This window comes from Oncorhynchus masou, chromosome 14 (genome assembly GCF_036934945.1).
Source record: "Oncorhynchus masou masou isolate Uvic2021 chromosome 14, UVic_Omas_1.1, whole genome shotgun sequence".
Classification (NCBI taxonomy): domain Eukaryota; kingdom Metazoa; phylum Chordata; class Actinopteri; order Salmoniformes; family Salmonidae; genus Oncorhynchus; species Oncorhynchus masou.
In genome coordinates this window covers 14,049,159-14,069,615 of record NC_088225.1, presented here as the reverse complement: position 1 = coordinate 14,069,615, position 20,457 = coordinate 14,049,159, and the positions used below count along the sequence as shown (strand labels likewise).

At 42.5% G+C, this 20,457-nt stretch overlaps 1 protein-coding gene and 1 pseudogene across 1 annotated transcript; both read left to right on the top strand.

Moving 5' to 3' along the window:
• The first annotated feature begins 2,192 nt into the window (after nt 1-2,192).
• On the top strand, nt 2,193-4,579 carry LOC135553803 (major facilitator superfamily domain-containing protein 6-like; annotated as a pseudogene).
• A 1,984-nt stretch (nt 4,580-6,563) lies between these two features.
• Nucleotides 6,564-19,456, top strand: LOC135553802 (bMERB domain-containing protein 1-like). The gene is made up of 7 exons (XM_064985745.1): nt 6,564-6,801; nt 7,654-7,742; nt 12,517-12,640; nt 15,080-15,153; nt 15,869-15,983; nt 19,105-19,175; nt 19,335-19,456. The coding sequence occupies exons 3-7, from the start codon at nt 12,537-12,539 to the stop codon at nt 19,454-19,456; spliced, it is 486 nt and encodes a 161-aa protein (XP_064841817.1). The 5' UTR covers nt 6,564-6,801; nt 7,654-7,742; nt 12,517-12,536.
• The last annotated feature ends 1,001 nt before the right edge of the window (nt 19,457-20,457 follow it).

Here is a 20,457-nt window from a genome sequence, read left to right as displayed (position 1 = left end):
GTACCAAATACAATGCTCTTAGTTTTAAACATGTTCAGGACCAGTTTATTACTGGCCACCCAACAGACTGCAACTCTTTGTTTAGGGTTTCGGTGACTTCATTAGCTGTGGTTGCTGATGTGTATATGGTTGAATCATCAGCATGGACACACATGCTTTGCTTAATGCCAGTGGCAGGTCATTGGTAAAAATAGAAAAGAGTGGAGGGCCTAGAGAGCTGCCCTGCGGTACAACACACTTTTACATATTTGACATTAGAGAAGCTTCCATTAAAGAAACCCCTTTGAGTTATATTAGATAGATAGCTCTGAATCCACAATATGGCAGAGGTTGAAAAGCCATAACATATATGCTTTTTTCAACAACAGGTTATGGTCAATAATATCAAAGGCTGCACTGAAATCTAACAGTACAGCTCCCACAATCTTCTTATTAATTTCTTTCAACCAATCATCTGTAATTTGTGTCAGTGCAGTACATGTTGAGTGCCCTTCTCTATAAGCATGCTGCTTGTCTGTTGTTAATTTGTTTACAGAGAAATAGCATTGTATTTGGTCAAACCCATTTTTCCCCCAACAGTTTGCTAAGAGCTGGTAGCAAGTTTATAAGTCTTCTGTTAGAACCAGTAAAGGCCACTTTACCACTCTTGGGTATCTGAATGACCTTGGCCTCCCTCCAAGCCTGAGGACAAAGAATTTCCTCTAGGCTCAGATTAAAGAGATGAAAGTGGCTATAGAGTCAGCTACCATCCTCAGTAGCTTTCCATCTAAGTTGTCATTGCCAGGAGGTTTGTCATTATTGATCGATAAAAATTATTTCCCCACCTCCCCCACACTAACTTTACAAAATTCAAACTTCCAATGCTTTTCATTTATAATTTTTTTAATTTTTATGCATGAATATGATGGCTCACTGTTCATTGTTGGCATTTCCTGCCTAAGTTTGCCACTTTGCCAATTAAGTAATCATTAAAATAATTACCAACATCGAGTGGTTTTGTGCTGAATAAGCCATCTGATTCAATGAAAGATGGGGTTGAATTTGTCTTTCTGCCCATAATTTCATTTAAAGTCCTACAAAATGTTTCATATAATTGATCTTGGCTTCATAATACAGTTTATTCTTCTTTTTGATGCGTTTAGTCACATAATTTCTCAGTTTGCAGTAAGTCAGCCAGACTTATTAACCACTCCTTTAGCCTCATCTCTTTCAACCATACAGTTTTTCAATTATTCATCAATCCATGGAGCCTTAACAGTTCTAACAGTCAGTTTCTTATTTAACTGAGACATGTTTATCAATAATTGGAAGAAGCAGTATCAGAAATTCATCAAGTGCAATGGCATTAATCATATAAGACCAAAAATGTTTTTTTTTGCGTCATCCACGTTCAAGTGGATGATCTTGTTCCTGTAGTGTTTGTAAACACCCTGGTTGTTTGTTTCTGAGTGATGCAACATGTGCCTAGTAGACAACATGACGGAGCAGATTACTGTTCAATTTGAGAATTGCGCTCATTCCCTCACCACTTTTGCCCATTCACGCCATGGGCCATAGACAGGCACTGTGGTTCAGCTTAATCGATGCCAATGCCTAGTAGTGTGGGGGGGGGGGGGGGGGGTTCAACAGGCACAGTACATTATTTAGAGCTGTCACTCCTGTCTACAAAAGTGCAGAGATATTCTTGAAACACAACTATCTTCTGTAACACAGCATACTGACTGTATAAAGACATGTTTATCAGTTGTATATTTCCTTGCAAATTCCTGATGGACAGTCCAGTGAATTGTTGATGTTTTGAATGTATTTCATTTGGATTGCTTTCTACAGTGCTTGTTTGCAATAAATGTTATGTTTACACTATGCTATTAAAGGAAGGCACTGTGTTGGTAAACACAGAGGAAATTACTTCTTACATCTTACCCGATTTAAATGTTTAGAATTAATAACATAATTTTGACTGTGTGGATTGTTTGTATTAATAAACTATGAGTTCATTTAATCATGTAGCACTGGGCAAACTCACTACCAGAGCTGTTTCTATTATATTTTACCTGTCTCGCGTAGTTGTCATCCTCACGCCCTGATGGCGCTGCAGACAAACGGCTTAATGCGTGCAAGGTGCACGACAACTGCTTTAACAACTACAGAGAGGTGATATCAGGTGGTAATGACAGAACCATATAATTGACGTAAAAAGTCAGAGACAAAATGACCGAGCACAAAGAATAACCGTACGTTTATTAAAGTACTTTCAAAAAGCAGAAGTTGTGTAAAACAGTTTACTGTAAAAGATGACGTGGACGGAGTGGACATGCTTCGGATGAAACAGGTGCATTGACTAGCCTCTAACACACCAGCTGCGCTGAAAATTTGATTCATCGTTTTGACGGTTAACCATTGTAGCCTACTGATGTTAGTGGTTGTTTTTGGCTCTATTGAATTAGCTTACAGTTTTTTATTGAAGGTTTGATTGGGGGCATATGGCCCATTATATCTTTATTTTCAGTGATTTCAGTAATTCTTCGAATATAGGCATTCGTTAGTTAAATAAAAACAAAATGATTATATCCTTATATCCTTATTGCTATTTACCCATTCTTTATTTTAAGCTATATGGTATTATTTACCAGGTATTCAAACATTAACCAAATAGTAAATGTACATGTTAGCTACTGTTTGAAATATGTTTATAAGGATTTCTATACATATTATTTGTATGTATTCACAGTGTGTGCTCTGTATGAAGATAGTCTGTGAGACAGCGAGTTCAGCCATGAAGAGGAACAAGCAGATCGTCATTAAGGGTGCTCTAGCCCTCGCCAGCACCTTCCACTTCCTGTATTCTTGTGCCAGAGCCTGCATCCTCCCCATCCTCACCCTGTACCTCAGATACCTGGGCCTCACTCCCTCCATGACGGGCCTTCTCATGAGCACCAAGCATCTCATCTCCCTGGTCTGGAGCCCTCTGGCCAGCTTTCTGTCCAAAAACTACAACAAGAGGAGGGCAGTGATTACAGGGTCTCTGGTCTGTTCAGCAGGGGCAGCCCTCATCCTCCTGCTTATCCCATCCACAGGCGTCGAGACGCTGACCAGTCACTGCAACATCACTCACCTCAGTGTGAACTCCACTGAAGAGCTGAGTGACTATGTGCGTGTTGTTGGCAGTGTAATGTCTACCACCCGCACTACCATTGTGTCCCAGTCAGCAACACATGAATCTTCACCTTTAGAGACAACCATTGACACTGTCTTCCGCTGTTTCAATGAGCAAAGCCACAACCTACACACTTCAGCTGCAACATTCCAACAATGTGGCTTCTCAGTGGTCACACGTAAATCTATCTGTGGCCAACCACAGTAAAGGAGGGAAGAGAAATGTCTTAGAGTCCCACCATGGTGCCTCCAAGACTTCGCCCACAGTGAGGAGGGTTAGCAGGTCAGCAGAAAAGGAGAAGCAAAGGGAGAAGGATGAGGCCCGCTTAGAGTTCCTGGACAGCCTCAAAGTTATGGACGTCCAGCACCAGCTCTTCTTCATGCTCCTCATCGTGGTGTCGATATGGGAGCTGATGGCCGCCCCTCTGGAATGGACAGTGGACGATGGGCTCTATGAGTATTTGGATTTTGTGGATGCGTCTGATCACTATAGTAGTACAGGAGTGTGGGGGTTGCTTGGGGCTGTGTGTGGGGTGAGTGGTGCAGGACTGCTGGTGAGCCACCTGGACTGCCTCATTGGCTCACACACACCCAGGGAAGCTGTCCACTTCTACTCCTATGCAGCTGTGACAACACTGGCTGTGCCTGTGGTGACCTTCCTGCCCCTCTACCTAAACAAGAAGCATAGTCGCTCCACTGGGCTCTTCAAAGCTTTACAGCTGGTGCGAGGGGACCTCCGTGCCCTGCTGTGTGCTGCCACTGCCTTCCTAATGGGGCTGGCGGGGTCTGCGGTGGATGACTTATTGCTGTGGCAGATGCAGGACCATGGGAGCAGCGAGCTGCACATGGGCCTCTCTTTAAACGTAGCGTTGCTCTCCCGGGCCGCCTTCCCTCTGCTGAGTGGTCGGGTGTCGAAGCTCCTGAGCCCAGGCAGGGTGCTGCTGGTGGGGACGGCCTGCCTGGCCCTGCAGTGCCTCTACTACTCCTTCCTGTGGGGCCCATGGGCTGCAATACCTGTCCAGGTGCTGAGCTGCTTCAGCAGTGGCGCCCTCTGGTGGGCAGTGCAAGTGCAGTGCGAGGACGACCACGCCGGGCACAGAGAGGAGCGTGAGGAGGGTCTACCAGGCCCTCTCTCTGGACCTGGGGGCAGGGCTGGGCAGCATGGCCGGGGGGGTTGTTGTCCACAGGTTTGGGGTATCTGTGCTATTCAGAGGGGTAGCGGTGATGCTGCTCCTGTGGTGCCTGTTTCTACCCCTGCTCCAGTGGAAAGCCCCACCCCAACGCAGGATCAACTACTCCCGCCTCCTCGCTTCTGACACCAGTGAAGTGAGCGAATCAGAGTCGGAGCAGGAGACAGACTGGCTGGAGAAAGCCATGGAGGATGACAAGCAATAATAACATGGGTTGGAGTATAAATCATTAGACCTAAGGAACAATATGCAACATAATGGAAGGATGACAGTATCAATTCTGCTCCTGGAGGATTCCACCACCACTTACGGACATGTCACTCTTCATTTAGTCTGCCTTCTTGCTGCTCCACAAACTGCTAAGTGAATCTGTCGCAGGCTGGTTTAATTGAAAACTCAGTATTGCTTTTTAATTATCTTTACTGCAGCTTTATTCATTTAGTGCTAATGCTCTAGCATTCCCCACCTGCCCAGAAGGCGTTTTACCTTCTTCAGTTAAATTAAACACATGGACTGCAAGCCTCACTATTGCACTGGAGGTAGATCCACTGTGAATGCAGAGTGATGATAAACTGTCATTTGCATAAGTTATCAAGAAACTCTGGATAGCAAATAACGGAGAAGAATTAGGTGTGGGCAGGTGACTGTGCGAGTGCTTATGAGTGTTACTACGGTCCACGTTAGGCAGCTTTACTGTCTGTAACATAAGGCCTCTTGAGTGCAGGTGTGGTCTTTGGGCGAGACAAAACCCTGGACTAACAGACTCCTCCTGAATGTGTGGTTTAGCCTGCTCTCACATGGCAATGATACTTACTGTTTTGAGTCCACTGTGAAAATGTTATGTATTGTTCAACTGTAGTAGAACTCACCCCTTGGGTCAGTTTTCCAACTAAACATGAAGTGCATGTTGTGTGGGGGAAGTATTAGAAGCTATCTGTGGTTGGTTGCTGAACTTGTAGGTTAGATGGTGTTTGCTAAACCTGTATTTCAAAGGATGTTTGCCAAACTTGCCACAGGTGACATGGCCCATTTTGACCTGACTGTTATTTCAGCATATCCACCAGAGACACTAATATAGTTTAGCACCTCTCCCTGAAACCTTTGTCTAATTTACAGTGCTTGGAGTGGATATAACAGTACATTACATACAGTGGTTGATATACATGTCCAATGACTAGTAGTATATCAATAAAAAGATTAGTATTATTGTGCCTTGAAGACATTCTCAAATATTGATGACTGGCATTACAATACCTTTTGTTTATCTAATGTTTATAGTATGTTTATTGATACATTGCAAATCAATGCAGTAGACAGTATATGTCAATACCTCACAACAGCATAGTGTCAAACATCAGAAAATGTCTTGTAGTGTTTTTAAAGAACACAAGCAGGAAACCCATTGCCTCTTGTGTCAATATCAATACGCCTCTTAATGTAACAAAGCAAAGGTCAGCAGTATGTGGAAATCCTCTTGAATCTTTGTATTTGGCCTTGTCTGTCATGACTCATGACTGTGGAGAACAGTCAGTTGAGTGAAAAGGAGCTGTCAACCTGGGCAGGCGCCGGACGGTGGTCCTTCTGTTCACGTCCACCTCATTCTGTTGACCTACTCACGCACTATCATGACCTTATCAGCCAGAGATTTAAAATGTGGGGGGGGTGACTTGTCACCTCATGAAATTGATTTAACTCTTTTATATTTGTATCTGTCTGTGTACTGTAGACCTACAGGATACTGCTCTCTACTGATGACTTTAGTCTGAAGTCCCTGTGTGTACACAGCTGCTGGATCAGTTTATAGGGTAAGTGATGTTGCCCTGGGCTTGGAGAGCTTCCACCTACTGGCCAGAGGCAGCACCTGCTACCAGCCCATTCTCTCCAGACCAGACAGAGCTGGCTGACAGCCCCATTCAGTGAACATCGATGAGGCTTCCAATACAGCAGCAGCATCTGTCCTCAAGGGCCCTGCAGGATGAAATCATGTCAGCTCCAGCATAAACTCAATCCGGCATGGAAAATGAATGGTGGAAGCTGATATCACATGTGAATGTTATTCATTCTTTCATTTTTTTGAGGTGGGGGAATATTGATCCCCTCCTAACCTTACCTTTGCAAGTCACAAGGTGGCGCTTCACGTTCAATTTCAGTCATTTGACTCGAGCTGTGTCCGTGGTGCTGAAATCACACTATTCTGCAAATACATAGCCGACGTTCAACATGTATTCTCCACGTGGTGATGGTGTTTCCTTATGGCCACGTAAATAAATAGGCTGCGCTGTGTAATTACATTTTCAAATAGGCTAAAGTAGGCTAAGGGTATTTATCTGCTACTGATTTATCATTATCAAGCCTGGAGTCGTTCAAACCGAAGAAATGGAAAAGGAGCGAAAATCCCCCAAACAATATGAGTCTTTGGAACGAAGCAAATTGGATGGAAAAGCTGATAAGAAGGGTGAGCCTTTGCAAAATGCTTAATTATATACAGTACATAGCATAGAAAGTTGTATATATGCGGGCTGCCTTTGTATCTATTCTACTGTGAGTTTGTTTTGCATGAGGATAAATTGAGTTTGATAGAACGTGGTGCTGAAATCTTATCGTTTACGTCTATTTTCTTTACAAAAATCCAATATGTTTTGTGATTTGGAGACTTTATGAAGATTATATTTGATACTTAAAATGAGCTCCATCTATACATTGAATACTTGCAGTAATTCAGATGAGATGCACTTGTTGTCATATTCTTAATGGCTACAAGCCTCAAAATGTTACTCTGGTCCATGTGCTGATCATAAAATGAAACACTTGACTGGGTTAAGGACACTCATTGGTGAGTGGAATGGAGTAGTGATCTGATATTCTTGTGTAATGTCTGTTTTCTTCTTCTGTACTAGTAGAATCATTACATGGACATAGACCATGGATCGTGTTACTGCATTTAGGAGTGAAAGCCATAACGGGAAGACAGATGGATAGATCGATTCGATCTGAGAGTGAGAATTATTTTCTGAAAAGAGAACTTGGTGCAACAAGGCATAGAACAGAGCGTGCAGGAGGCACGGAGTACACTTTAAAATGACATCTGAAGGCTGGGGGCAGCAAGGCGAACTGAAGAGCGACTTTTCTTGGAATTAGTAGGCAAAATGATGGAAATTCAGGGTGTTTGAGCTGAGGTTGAGGAAGTCTTTGTTTTGCTTCCTCTTAGTGTTTTCGGTATGCGGAGGGGCTCAGTAGAGTGGACTGGTATCCTAAAAGGAGACGTGAAACTGCTGTTCTGACTCATTGTGTTACTCTGTCTGTACAGGTGCAGTGTGAGGATATGACTCACCTTTGCCTCTAGCTGTGACTCTTCACAGGCGACACAGCGAGAGACGGTGATGAGTCTCTAAAAAGGTGAACAGGAACGGAGTATAGCCAGACACACACAGAGCCCTGGTAAAGCTCTGGTAATCCAAAATGACATTTTGAAATCCAATTGTGAGGAGCAATTTTCACAATAGGGGCAGAATATTGCCTCCGGGGAAAGGCACACACAGCAGGCAACCCACGATCAAAACACAGACGTCAAGCTTGAACTGAGGATTTCTTCAAAATGCGTAATTAGTGAAGATCCATTGGGGGAAAAAACTATCGGGAGCTGCTAAAACGTAAATGATGATATGTGGGTGTTAGATGGCATTAGCCTTGTTATCCCTGCTGATTTGGCCTCTGTTTTCACCTAATGTTGTCTTTTCTGACAAGGTGAGGTGATTAAGAGCCAATTGCAGCACTGTTGGAGGAGTCATAACTGGTCTGTGAGGAGGCTGCAGGATGAACAGCAATGATGCATTACTGGGCTTTCAGTGGGCTGCAGGATTACATAGTGGTGAGGAGTCTACCTGGGCACCTGGAGGTCAGAGGGAGTTGTTGACTCTTCAGGGCAGTTCACTATGGGAGGTGTCCTGAGTTGTCTCATTAAACTAATGTTAACTAAGAACACAATAGCATTGGATCAGAAAAGCCCCTCTGTAACAATAGACTAAAGAAGGACATCTCAGCCTTTTAATCCAAAACTGAGATCCGAGTCATTTGTCATCATCAAGCTGCCTCAAATTCCCCTCACCATCATGCTCAGTTCTTTCACTCATCCCCAGCCAGTGTAGCGCAAGTCTGTAGAGCTTTACACTGAGCAATGGATGGTTTATTCCAATTATCCAACCCATCGTCTGTTGTAGGATGGAGCATTTCTAGACCAAATGAAGAGGAATCTACATGATTATCAGTTATTGTAAACTAGTCCTAATTCCAAATGATTTATTGTTGTAGTTGCCCAATATACGTTCATGTACCAGTTAGTGTATGCATTGTTTACATATGTATAGTGTTTGACAGTTCTAAGCCACTGCAGGTTGAGATGACTATAATGGAGATGATTATATTCAGTGTGTCATATCATCTTGGGAAACTAGGATCTCCTCACGGATAGCAATCACAGCGCTTCACAGACTATGACCAATGAAACAGACCGGCCCCCTCCTGGCACCACTGCCAAATTAGGAAATGTTAATGAGACTGCACGAGTCTACTCAATTGATGACCTTAACCAGTTCATTATAGATTCTAGAAATGTACTAGTTCATGGGTGCTCAGCATCTCTTTCCTACTTTAATTGTCACTGATTCTGTCTTCTTTCTCATTGTCTGATATTATTTCTCATTGTTCATGAAACTCAGACATGTATCAATATCCTGAATTCAACTGTTTAGCGAGAGCTGCCGTCATGCCATCCCAATCTCAGCACCACTGAGTCTCTGCCCAGCCTGGCAGTGTGCCACTCAGAAAGGCACGTTCCCTCCATGCTGTCCCACTGGGGGAGGAAACCCAGGAAGCGTGCTGCACACATGCTGTAATTAAGGCAGGCTGAAGACACACACTCACCACCATGCACACACCCACCCACCACTTATGTTGCTGCCATACTTTTTACTATTGTTGTTGTTATTATTATTATTATTTATCCTGGTACCAGTCACTTTCTCATAATCTCTGCCTACATGTACATACAGTGCCTTGCGAAAGTATTCGGCCCCCTTGAACTTTGCGACCTTTTGCCACATTTCAGGCTTCAAACATAAAGATATAAAACTGTATTTTTTTGTGAAGAATCAACAACAAGTGGGACACAATCATGAAGTGGAACGACATTTATTGGATATTTCAAACTTTGTTAACAAATCAAAAACTGAAAAAATGGGCGTGCAAAATTATTCAGCCCCTTTACTTTCAGTGCAGCAAACTCTCTCCAGACGTTCAGTGAGGATCTCTGAATGATCCAATGTTGACCTAAATGACTAATGATGATAAATACAATCCACCTGTGTGTAATCAAGTCTCCGTATAAATGCACCTGCACTGTGATAGTCTCAGAGGTCCGTTAAAAGCGCAGAGAGCATCATGAAGAACAAGGAACACACCAGGCAGGTCCGAGATACTGTTGTGAAGAAGTTTAAAGCCGGATTTGGATACAAAAAGATTTCCCAAGCTTTAAACATCCCAAGGAGCACTGTGCAAGCGATAATATTGAAATGGAAGGAGTATCAGACCACTGCAAATCTACCAAGACCTGGCCGTCCCTCCAAACTTTCAGCTCATACAAGGAGAAGACTGATCAGAGATGCAGCCAAGAGGCCCATGATCACTCTGGATGAACTGCAGAGATCTACAGCTGAGGTGGGAGACTCTGTCCATAGGATAACAATCAGTCGTATATTGCACAAATCTGGCCTTTATGGAAGAGTGGGAAAAAAAAGATATCCATAAAAAGTGTTGTTTAAAGTTTGCCACAAGCCACCTGGGAGACACACCAAACATGTGGAAGAAGGTGCTCTGGTCAGATGAAACCAAAATTGAACTTTTTGGCAACAATGAAAAATGTTATGTTTGGCGTAAAAGCAACACAGCTCATCACCCTGAACACACCATACCCACTGTCAAACATGGTGGTGGCAGCATCATGGTTTGGGCCTGCTTTTCTTCAGCAGGGACAGGGAAGATGGTTAAAATTGATGGGAAGATGGATGGAGCCAAATACAGGACCATTCTGGAAGAAAACCTGATGGAGTCTGCAAAAGACCTGAGACTGGGACGGAGATTTGTCTTCCAACAAGACAATGATCCAAAACATAAAGCAAAATCTACAATGGAATGATTAAAAAATGAACATATCCAGGTGTTAGAATGGCTAAGTCAAAGTCCAGACCTGAATCCAATCGAGAATCTGTGGAAAGAACTGAAAACTGCTGTTCACAAATGCTCTCCATCCAACCTCACTGAGCTCGAGCTGTTTTGCAAGGAGGAATGGGAAGAAATTTCAGTCTCTCGATGTGCAAAACTGATAGAGACATACCCCAAGCGACTTACAGCTGTAATCACAGCAAAAGGTGGTGCTACAAAGTATTAACTTAAGGGGGCTGAATAATTTTGCATGCCCAATTTTTCAGTTTTTGATTTGTTAAAAAAGTTTGAAATATCCAATAAATGTCGTTCCACTTCATGATTGTGTCCCACGTGTTGTTGATTCTTCACAAAAAAATACAGTTTTATATCTTTGTTTGAAGCCTGAAATGTGGAAAAAGGTCGCAAAGTTCAAGGGGGCCGAATACTTTCGCAAGGCACTGTATCTACCTCAATACTCCAGTATCCCTGTACATTGTACATTTGGTGCTGGCACTGACCCTGTATATAGCTTATTTTTTCTCATGTTTTGTTTTAGTTTAGTTATACTATTTTGATATGGAATACTTCACTGTTGGGTAGGGTTTACAAGTTAAGCATTTCACTGTACTTGTGCATGTGACAAATGAAACTTCTATGACACAATCATGTTGTGCTGGGATAGGTGGCGCGAGCAGAATAAGCAGTCATTTGTTCCCATTTTTGTGCTGATGCACAGTACTATGTCAATGTAGCAGTAGAATATCTTGCTAATACATTAAATGACCAAAAGTATGTGGACACCTGCTGGTCGAACATCTTATTCCATTCCATCTCATTAATATGGAGTTGGTCCCCCTTTGCTGCTATAACAGCCTCCACTCTTCTGGGAAGGCTTTCCACTAGATGTTGGAACACTGTTGCAGGGACTTGCTTCCATTCAGCCACAGGAGCATTAGTGAGGTCGAGCACTGTTTTTTGGCTGATTAGGCCTGTTTGATGGGGTTGAGGTCAGGGCTCTGTGTAGGCCAGTCAAATTCTTCCACACCTCAACAAACCATTTCTGTATGGACATCGCTTTGTGCTGAAACAGGAAAGGGCCTTCCCCAAACTGTTGCCATAAAGTTGAAAGCACAGAATCATCGATAATGTCATTGTATGCTGTAGCATTAAGATTTCTCTTCACTGGAACTAAGGGGCTTAGCTGAACCATGAAAAACAGCCACAGACAATTATTCCTCCTCCACCAAAGTTTACAGTTGGAACTATGCATTGGAGCAGGTAGCGTTCTCCTGGCATCCGCCAAACCCAGTTTTGTCCGTCAGACTGCCAGATGGTGAAGCATGATTCATCACTTCCGAGAACTCGTTTCCACTGCTCCAGAGTCCAATGGCAGCGAGCTTTACACCACTCCAGCCGATGCTTGGCATTGCACATGGTGATCTTAGGCTTGTGTGCGGCTGCTCAGCCATAAAACCCCATATCATGAAGATCCCAACGAACAGTTATTGTGCTGACGTTGCTTCCAGAGGCAGTTTGGAACTCGGTAGTGAGTGCTGAAACCGAGGACAGACGATTTCTGTGCGTTATGAGCTTCAGCACTCGCCGGTCCTGTTCTGTGAGCCTGTGTGGCCGACCACTTTGCGGTTGAGGCGTTGTTGCTCCGAGACGTTTCCACTTCACAATAACAGCACTTACAGTTGACCGGAGCAGCTCTAGCAGGGCAGAAATTTGATGAACTGACTTGTTGGAAAGGTGGCATCCTATGACGGTGCCACGTTGTAAGTCACTGAGCTCTTCAGTATGGCCCATTCTCGTGCCAATGTTTGTCTATGGAGAATCTATGGCTGTGTGCCCGATTTTATACACCTGTCAGCAGTGGGTGAGGCTGAAATATCCTAATCCACTCATTTGAAGGGGTGTACACATGCTTTTTTATATACAGTGTATCTTTGTTTTCTTGTTTCCCTTCCAGCAGAGGAAGACATTGTCTCAATGGCGGACTCCACCATCACAATAGATCACATCGAAGGGGAGCTTTTCAGAATCGAGCGGATACGTGATGTTCTAGTACGGAGGGAATCAGAACTAAGATACATGTGAGCATTTTTTAAAATAACTATCCAATCACACCAACACTCAGTTTCGGACTCTTGGTGATTTATCAAAGCCCTCTAGTATGAGGTAGAAGAACAGGATACACATGTTGGGCCTTTTCAGTCACACATAACATCCATGCCCTGGCTCCTTGTGGAATGGTTGTGGTTGAACTGTAGCAGGTTTTCACAGGGCTCATTAGGGTTGATCCCCTCGGACTTGGTGATGCTGCACATATGACAGCATCTAGCGATTGTGCATGAAGGCGAATACTGTGTAGAGGACAGCAGCCTGCTGTCCTATTAGTCTACCAGCTCAGCTCGTACACTTGTCTCAACATGGACTTTGTTCTAAGAACAAACGGTTTTATACTCCTCTCTTTCCGATCCCCTTGGCTGTAATGTTTCTTCTTCATTATTGTGACATGTGCAGGGGAAAGAGGGGAGAGACTCAGAGAAAAGATAATGATGCTGGGTATGGGGAGGTCCAGTTGCTGGGGAGATGTGCACTGATGCGTACAGTAGCCTACATTCTCACTGTTCCTCCTCAAGACCCTAACTTTCTGGGTTGGAGCTTACATATAAGAAACCCTCGAAGTAAAACATCCTATGGGATTTCTGTGAGAATCAGTATGATTACTGAACACTAACCCTGCTCCACACTAACAATAATCACTATTGGCTAGGTAAACAACCACACTTCCGCTCACCATTAAGTAGATGAGCACAGCGGCACAGAGAGCTTTTCTCACTTTTTACTGTATCTGTGATTCCTCGTCTTTCATCTCCAGGGACAGGAGCATATTGACGCCAGTCGCTGCAGCGCTCAAGGTCTTTTCAAGGCTGACCACAGCTCTAACAGAGAGAAACTGAACAGTGATAGCATAATACCTTTGTTCATGTGGAAAGGTAATTACTGTTAGGTTTCTGATGTGTAAAGTAGCTTGTTTCCTTATCTACTTAGGTGGAAGTGAAATTAAAAACGAACAACATGACATGGTTTACTTATGGAATTAAATGAGAACTCTCATTTGCATGCAGTGCATTAGGTGTATGCAGTTCAGTGTGTATTCGTTAATGTTGTCGGCCCCACGAGGTTCTTTATTGTGAACGTGTAATGTCGGGATGCAGCTTCAGACACAATGACAGGGCAACACAAAGGGAATCCATATTAAAGCACGTACACAATTTCCACGCAAATAAGCTGTGATGCAGGTACTGTATTGGCCACTCCTATGAAGTGGCTTGAAAATAATAACACATATCCTGTGCTTAAAGGGCTTGGGGCATGTTTATCCAGGAGTTCCTTTTCCTCTTATTGTCTGATGGAAAAGCCCAGTTATCCAGAGCCTCAGTGTCTGACCAGTATTGTTTACTTAAACCTCCCTACCTGAGTCAATTAGTGAAATGAGATATGATGCAGCTGCAGCTCAGATAGATGGGGAGTGACTCATTCTCAGAGGCCCTGTGGCATCCAAGTTGATTCAGCTAATAAACCCTCAGCCAACAATCATTTCAGTCCACCTGGGAAGGGGAGAAAGCTAATTTAGTTCGTCATTTCCACTGAAGTTGTTTCTGTCTGTAGGATAGGCTAATATGGTTATTGCTATCATGTCTATGTTTACTAATCTGAAATGGGAAATCGCTTAAAATCTGTAGAGTTACATTCTACTATGTATTTGTCCATTTAAATGTACTGTGTTCGAATCGCTTGTGGAGTCACAAAATGGTATTTTTAAATAAAAGTAATTATCTCTACACTCATCTAGAGTATCTCTCCCAGTCTCCTAGCTCTGCCTGTCAGGCAGTTTTTTCAGTCGGCAGCAATTCTTTTTTAATCGCTATAATTTGCTGTTGTTATATTGACCACGTTCTAATGGAGGAGTCATTGCAGAAGCTGAGAGCTTTAGGAAAGTTATGCCTCAGTAGACAGGACAACTCCAGGGTTGTCTGGCACATTGTGGTCCCAGGGGAAGGGTGATCGCATCAGAAGGTCCTCTATGTCACAACCCTTATTACAGCCCAGCAGGATCTGTCTGACTGTAGTGACTGTCTGTCCTTAAGTGTTAACCCTAGTGTGGGGTTATACATGCAAGCCACAGTGTCTTCAGAGAGACCACTCAACACTGGAGCCAGCATCATTGTATCTTTAAGACTACAATCTCTCCGTCCTCTGTATTGAAGCATTCTGTATGGGCTTCAATTATTCTGTCAATAAGAGCAATTAGGATTGATTCCTGAGTGTCAGACTAAGTGTAGTACAGGGAGAAGAACAGCCACTGTATTGACAGTCGATACGTGACAGGATCCGATTCTCACCTCGTCCTGGGTTCTCTTCCCCTGGATCCTACTAAACGGCTGTGAAGAGAGATTGCCTTTGAAGTATATCAATGTGGTTTATGATTGAGAATGAAATAGATTCCTCCATTTTGTCCCCCTCAGGATGGACGACATTCAGCTTTGCAAGGAAATCACACGGCTGAAACAAGAACTTCAGAAGCTGGTGTCTGTTTCAGGTAGACCACCATACACTCTTAGGGAAAAGGCTTCTTTGACTGTTCCCTTAAGAGAACCCTTTTTGGTTCCAGGTAGAACCGTTTTGATTTCCAAGTAGAACCCTCTGTGGAAAAGGTTCTACATGGAACACAAAAGGGTTATTATACCTGTGACCAAAAGGGTTCTATCTGGAACCAAAAAGGGTTCTTCAAACCCTTTTGGTTTCTAGATGGCATCTTTTTTATGTGAGGTGACTCTCTCTCTGTGTGAGGTGAGGTGTTCAATTCACATTATAGAGAGCACACACTCGCTGTGCCAGAAAATGAGGAAATATCTGCATCAAAAGGGCTTATGGTCCAGCTAGTGCTCTAGGAAAACTAATAATAAAAGATTTGCAGGACAGACAAGCAGAAGATTTGGAGCACAACGTCCTCATTATCTCAGCTTATCATTTCAATGTTTCAGCCCCAGCCTCTCTCTGAATTATCTCACATTTGGTAGGTTAGATCCAGTGGTAATGCTATCCACTCCACTTTCTCAGTATTATCACAGGAACACCATGCACAGTCATCTGGTGGTTACAGATCCATCAGCCTAAGATTCATTTGCCTGGTTCTTAATCTTGAACTGGAGCTGTATCAATGCTTAATGATTCCTAACATCTATGATTACTATATGAACTGTCTGTGACTGCTGTATGACCACTCCATGACTATAATGTCTGTATGACTCCAGACACAGACAAATCCAACGAGGACCGGCAGAGGGAGGAGGAGTTGCTGCAGCAGATCCACAAGCTGGTGGAGACCAGGGACTTCCTGGTGGATGATGTGGAGTTTGAGAGGCTCAGGTGAGTGCTGCCATGATCTTACAGTTTTTTTCGATTGCTTAACGACAGTGGACACAACTGGAGTCACATGTGCAAAACTCTAACTACAGTCTGCACAGCAGCAGTTCATGTGGACCAAACTCTAGTTCGTTTTTCATTGCTTGAACACAGTTTTCAAAACTCTACACACTTATCCCATGACTTTAACCACAACCTGCACAACACTGTGGATTTACTGCACTTTGTTCAAATGCTAACACACTGCTGTCAAAACTGTGAACCACACATTCAAAACGGAATAGATTTCAGCCTTGTGCCTTTCAGACCCTGCTGATTGCAATTTCAGCTGAAAGGCTAAGCAGGTGTCTTGTTTTAGACTTGTTAGTGAACACACACACATATTACAGTATATATAGGTAGAGCTCAGAAAGACTCATTTTGGAAATGGAACAAGGAAGATGGGTTCGTGGAGGGAGAAGGGTGGCAGGGAGAGGGCGGATGCGTGGAGGAAGACAAAGAAGACAAAGAGCTGTTATTTCAGATGAAAGAAGGGCTACACTTATAGACCATGTCGTGAACCATGGTCTCTCATTGAGAGAGGCAGGGTTGAGGGTGCAACCCAATCTGCAAAGATCCACAGTGGCATCTGTAATGCGAATTTTCCATCATACAAACAGGTGAGAGTTACAGCCTTACAGTAAATGAAAACATTACAGGAATCTATTTTGTATTGCAATTCTAGAATATTTACACAGATATATATTACAGTAAGTTTGACTGTAAAATATATTTTTACAACAGGACCCAATGGCTGCCCCCAACAGGGGGAAGAGGAAAAATATTTTCAGATGCGCAGGAAAATGCTATTGTTGACATGGTTGTTGTCAACAATGCAATAAAACTGCGGGAGATTCAAGATAGAGTGCTGGCTGATAATGATATATTTGAAAATGTTAATTCTGTCAGCACAACAACTATTGCTCGAGTCCTAAAGAAACACCAAGTTACAATGAAACAGTTATACACTGTACCGTTCGAGAGAAACAGTGAACGGGTAAAAGAGCAAAGATACCAATATGTCCAGGTAAGACGTCTGAGGTTACGTACACAGCTATACAAAATATTTACAGTAAAAAAAACACTAGCATTTCTACAGTAAAACTGTGCACTTACTGTTTTTCAGAGAGTAATGGAGGTAGAAGCACTGGAAAGACCACATTCATTTGTATTTATCGATGAAGCTGGATTTAACCTTGCAAAAACACGGCGCAGAGGAAGGAATGTTATAGGTCAAAGGGCCGCTGTGGAGGTTCCAGGCCAAAGGGGGGGAAATATCACCATGTGTGCTGCAATGGCCAATGATGGTTTGCTTCTCAACACACCACTCATTGGCCCATACAACACAGAAAGGCTTATAGCTTTTCTAGAACAGCTCTATGCTCAGCTAGTGCCAGCAGAACAGGGGGAGCCAGTAAGAAACCCCCAAGTTTTTGTCATAGTTTGCGATAACGTTGCTTTTCACCACTCTGCAGCTGTCACAGATTGGTTTGCAGCACATCACAGATTTATGGTTTTGTACCTGCCTGCATATTCACCCTTCCTCAACCCAATAGAGGAGTTTTTCTCTGCCTGGAGGTGGAAAGTGTTTGGTCACCACCCACATGACCAAATGTCTCTTTTGGAAGCCATGCGTGCCGGATGTGAGGACACGAGTCCAGAGGACTGCCAGGGATGGATAAGGCACTCCAGAAGGTTCTTCCCCAGGTGCATGGCAAGAGAAAACTTTAGATGTGATGTTGAAGAAAACCTGTGGCCTGATGCTAGAGAGAGGCAGGATTATTTGTTCGAATTACAGTATGTAATTTTAGTTTCTACCTTTTTTTTCTCATTACTGTAATTCCGTAAATTACTACAGACTATTGAAGCAAACTGCTAATTTTCATTTACCTTAAAGAATTGTTATGTTCTAAAAAATGTAATAACTCATGTGAAAGAATGTCACTCTTTTCTTTGAAGAAAATATTACTTTGTATGAAGTCATTGAAATTGTTCAAACTGTAAAGATGAAAAGTTTGTATTTTCTGTATTGGTGTTTGATGCTAGTGTTTTTACTCTCAGTGTGTTCTGAGTGACAGTGTGTGTTATCTCAGTGAGGGTTGTGCATAGTGTTTGGCTGCACTGAGCGTGTTTTGAGCCATGTGTTAAGAGTTGTGTTGCTTGGAATGAGTATTGCAGGTGATGTGAACTGTTTAGCTCAGGTGACTGTTGGTAGTGCAGACTGTAGTTAGAGTTTTGCACATGTGACTCCAGTTGTGCCCACTGTCGTTTCGCAATCGAAAAAAACTGTAAAGGCAAGGAGGGTTGGGCCATCATGTTCTTAAAGGCAAGGGCTACCGTAACTATCCATGTTGCCGAAGTAGCATCTAGTGACTATTAATATTGGTGACACAGTCATTGTCACCTCTGAGCCATACTGTATCTGAGCCAGTTGGGGAACATTCTTCCATGTCGCTGTCAATGTGAATTAAACCCACGTGATCGATCTGTTGAGGTGGATTTAAAAGGATATTTTTCACTTCTGTGGTTTATAGAGTATTTTATTCTCTCTAGAGGCTGGGCTGAGCGTTGTGTGTTGCTCAGTGTATATTTAGTGTAAATGACAGTGAGTCACACGGAGGAAGCAAGCCCCTTCCACATTGCATTTGTTTACAGCGCTAAATTAGCTGTCTTGCATGTCAGGCATCCCTGCTTCTCTGACTACAAGTCTGAGTGACACTTTTGACAGCTCTCAGAAAGGTGGGTGACACGTGGGAAGCAGATACTTAATAATTTACAGTAAAGTGATGTTGACAGTAGAAAATCATGAAGAGAAAATGATGCATTGTTAAAGTGAATTCACACCATCCACACATATGAACAAATGTCAGAGGTGTTCTTTTATGCCTCTGTCTCTATCCAGTTGTTTGGTTGGTTATTTGTTTATTGTGTGTGTGTGTGTGTGTGTGCGTGTGTGTGTGTGCGTGTGTGTGTGCGTGTACGTGCTTATGTATGAATGTGTTTTATGGCAACAGGGGCTGTGAAAGCTATAGGAAGATTTTACCCTTTGTTAACTGTGCTCATACCACTAAATCTCCTTCAACAGAGAGAGAGAGGAGGACAAAGAAATGGCTGATTTCTTGCAGTCTAAATTCCCAAAGACCTCAAAGAAAAAAGGTATGTGCAAATGTGTTACCATAGTGCTGTGTAGTCAAGGTTCAAATATGAAGCTTCCTTATGTGCAGTTAGTCCAAGACACATTGAATGAACCAAGTAAAGATATGATGACATTAACAATGCTGATGAGGATGATAATGATGTCTCTTTTTTCCCCAGACATCACAGAGGACCGAAGGATGACCTCCAAAGCCCAGCAGACGTCGTCCACTCCCTTCGTCACCAAAACTGGTCTCACCCTTCTGAAGGAGTGTTGCGGCTTCACATGCTCTGTCATGTAGACTCCCTGCCCTGTGGAGAGACGGAGACACGTTGTTGGTTTCTGGATGGGGTTATTTGTGTTGAGTGGGCAGACAGAGCTCTCATACTTCGACTAAAACCCTAAACATATGTACAGTGACGGTTGGGACTGTGTTCCCATCAATTAATTTTATTGCTGGGTCATTGCACCAATTTAGTGCATTTTGAGAAGTGTAAAAAAATAACTTTAGATTTCAGCAAATTTTTACATTCTGTAATATATATATGACTGAGTCAAATAGGCTATAGATATGTCATATATATGACTGAGTCAAATAGACTATAGATATGTCATATATATGACTGAGTCAAATAGGCTATATATATGTCATATATATGACTGAGTCAAATAGGCTATATATATGTCATATATATGACTGAGTCAAATAGGCTATAGATATGTCATATATATGACTGAGTCAAATAGGCTATAGATATATGTCATATATATGACTGAGTCAAATAGGCTATATATATGTCATATATATGACTGAGTCAAATAGGCTATATATATATATGTCATATATATGACTGAGTCAAATAGGCTATATATATATGTCATATATATGACTGAGTCAAATAGGCTATAGATATGTCATATATATGACTGAGTCAAATAGGCTATAGATATGTCATATATATGACTGAGTCAAATAGGCTATATATATGTCATATATATGACTGAGTCAGATAGGCTATATATATGTCATATATATGACTGAGTCAGATAGGCTATATATATGTCATATATATGACTGAGTCAAATAGGCTATATATATATGTCATATATATGACTGAGTCAAATAGGCTATATATATATGTCATATATATGACTGAGTCAAATAGGCTATAGATATGTCATATATATGACTGAGTCAGATAGGCTATATATATGTCATATATATGACTGAGTCAGATAGGCTATATATATGTCATATATATGACTGAGTCAAATAGGCTATATATATGTCATATATATGAC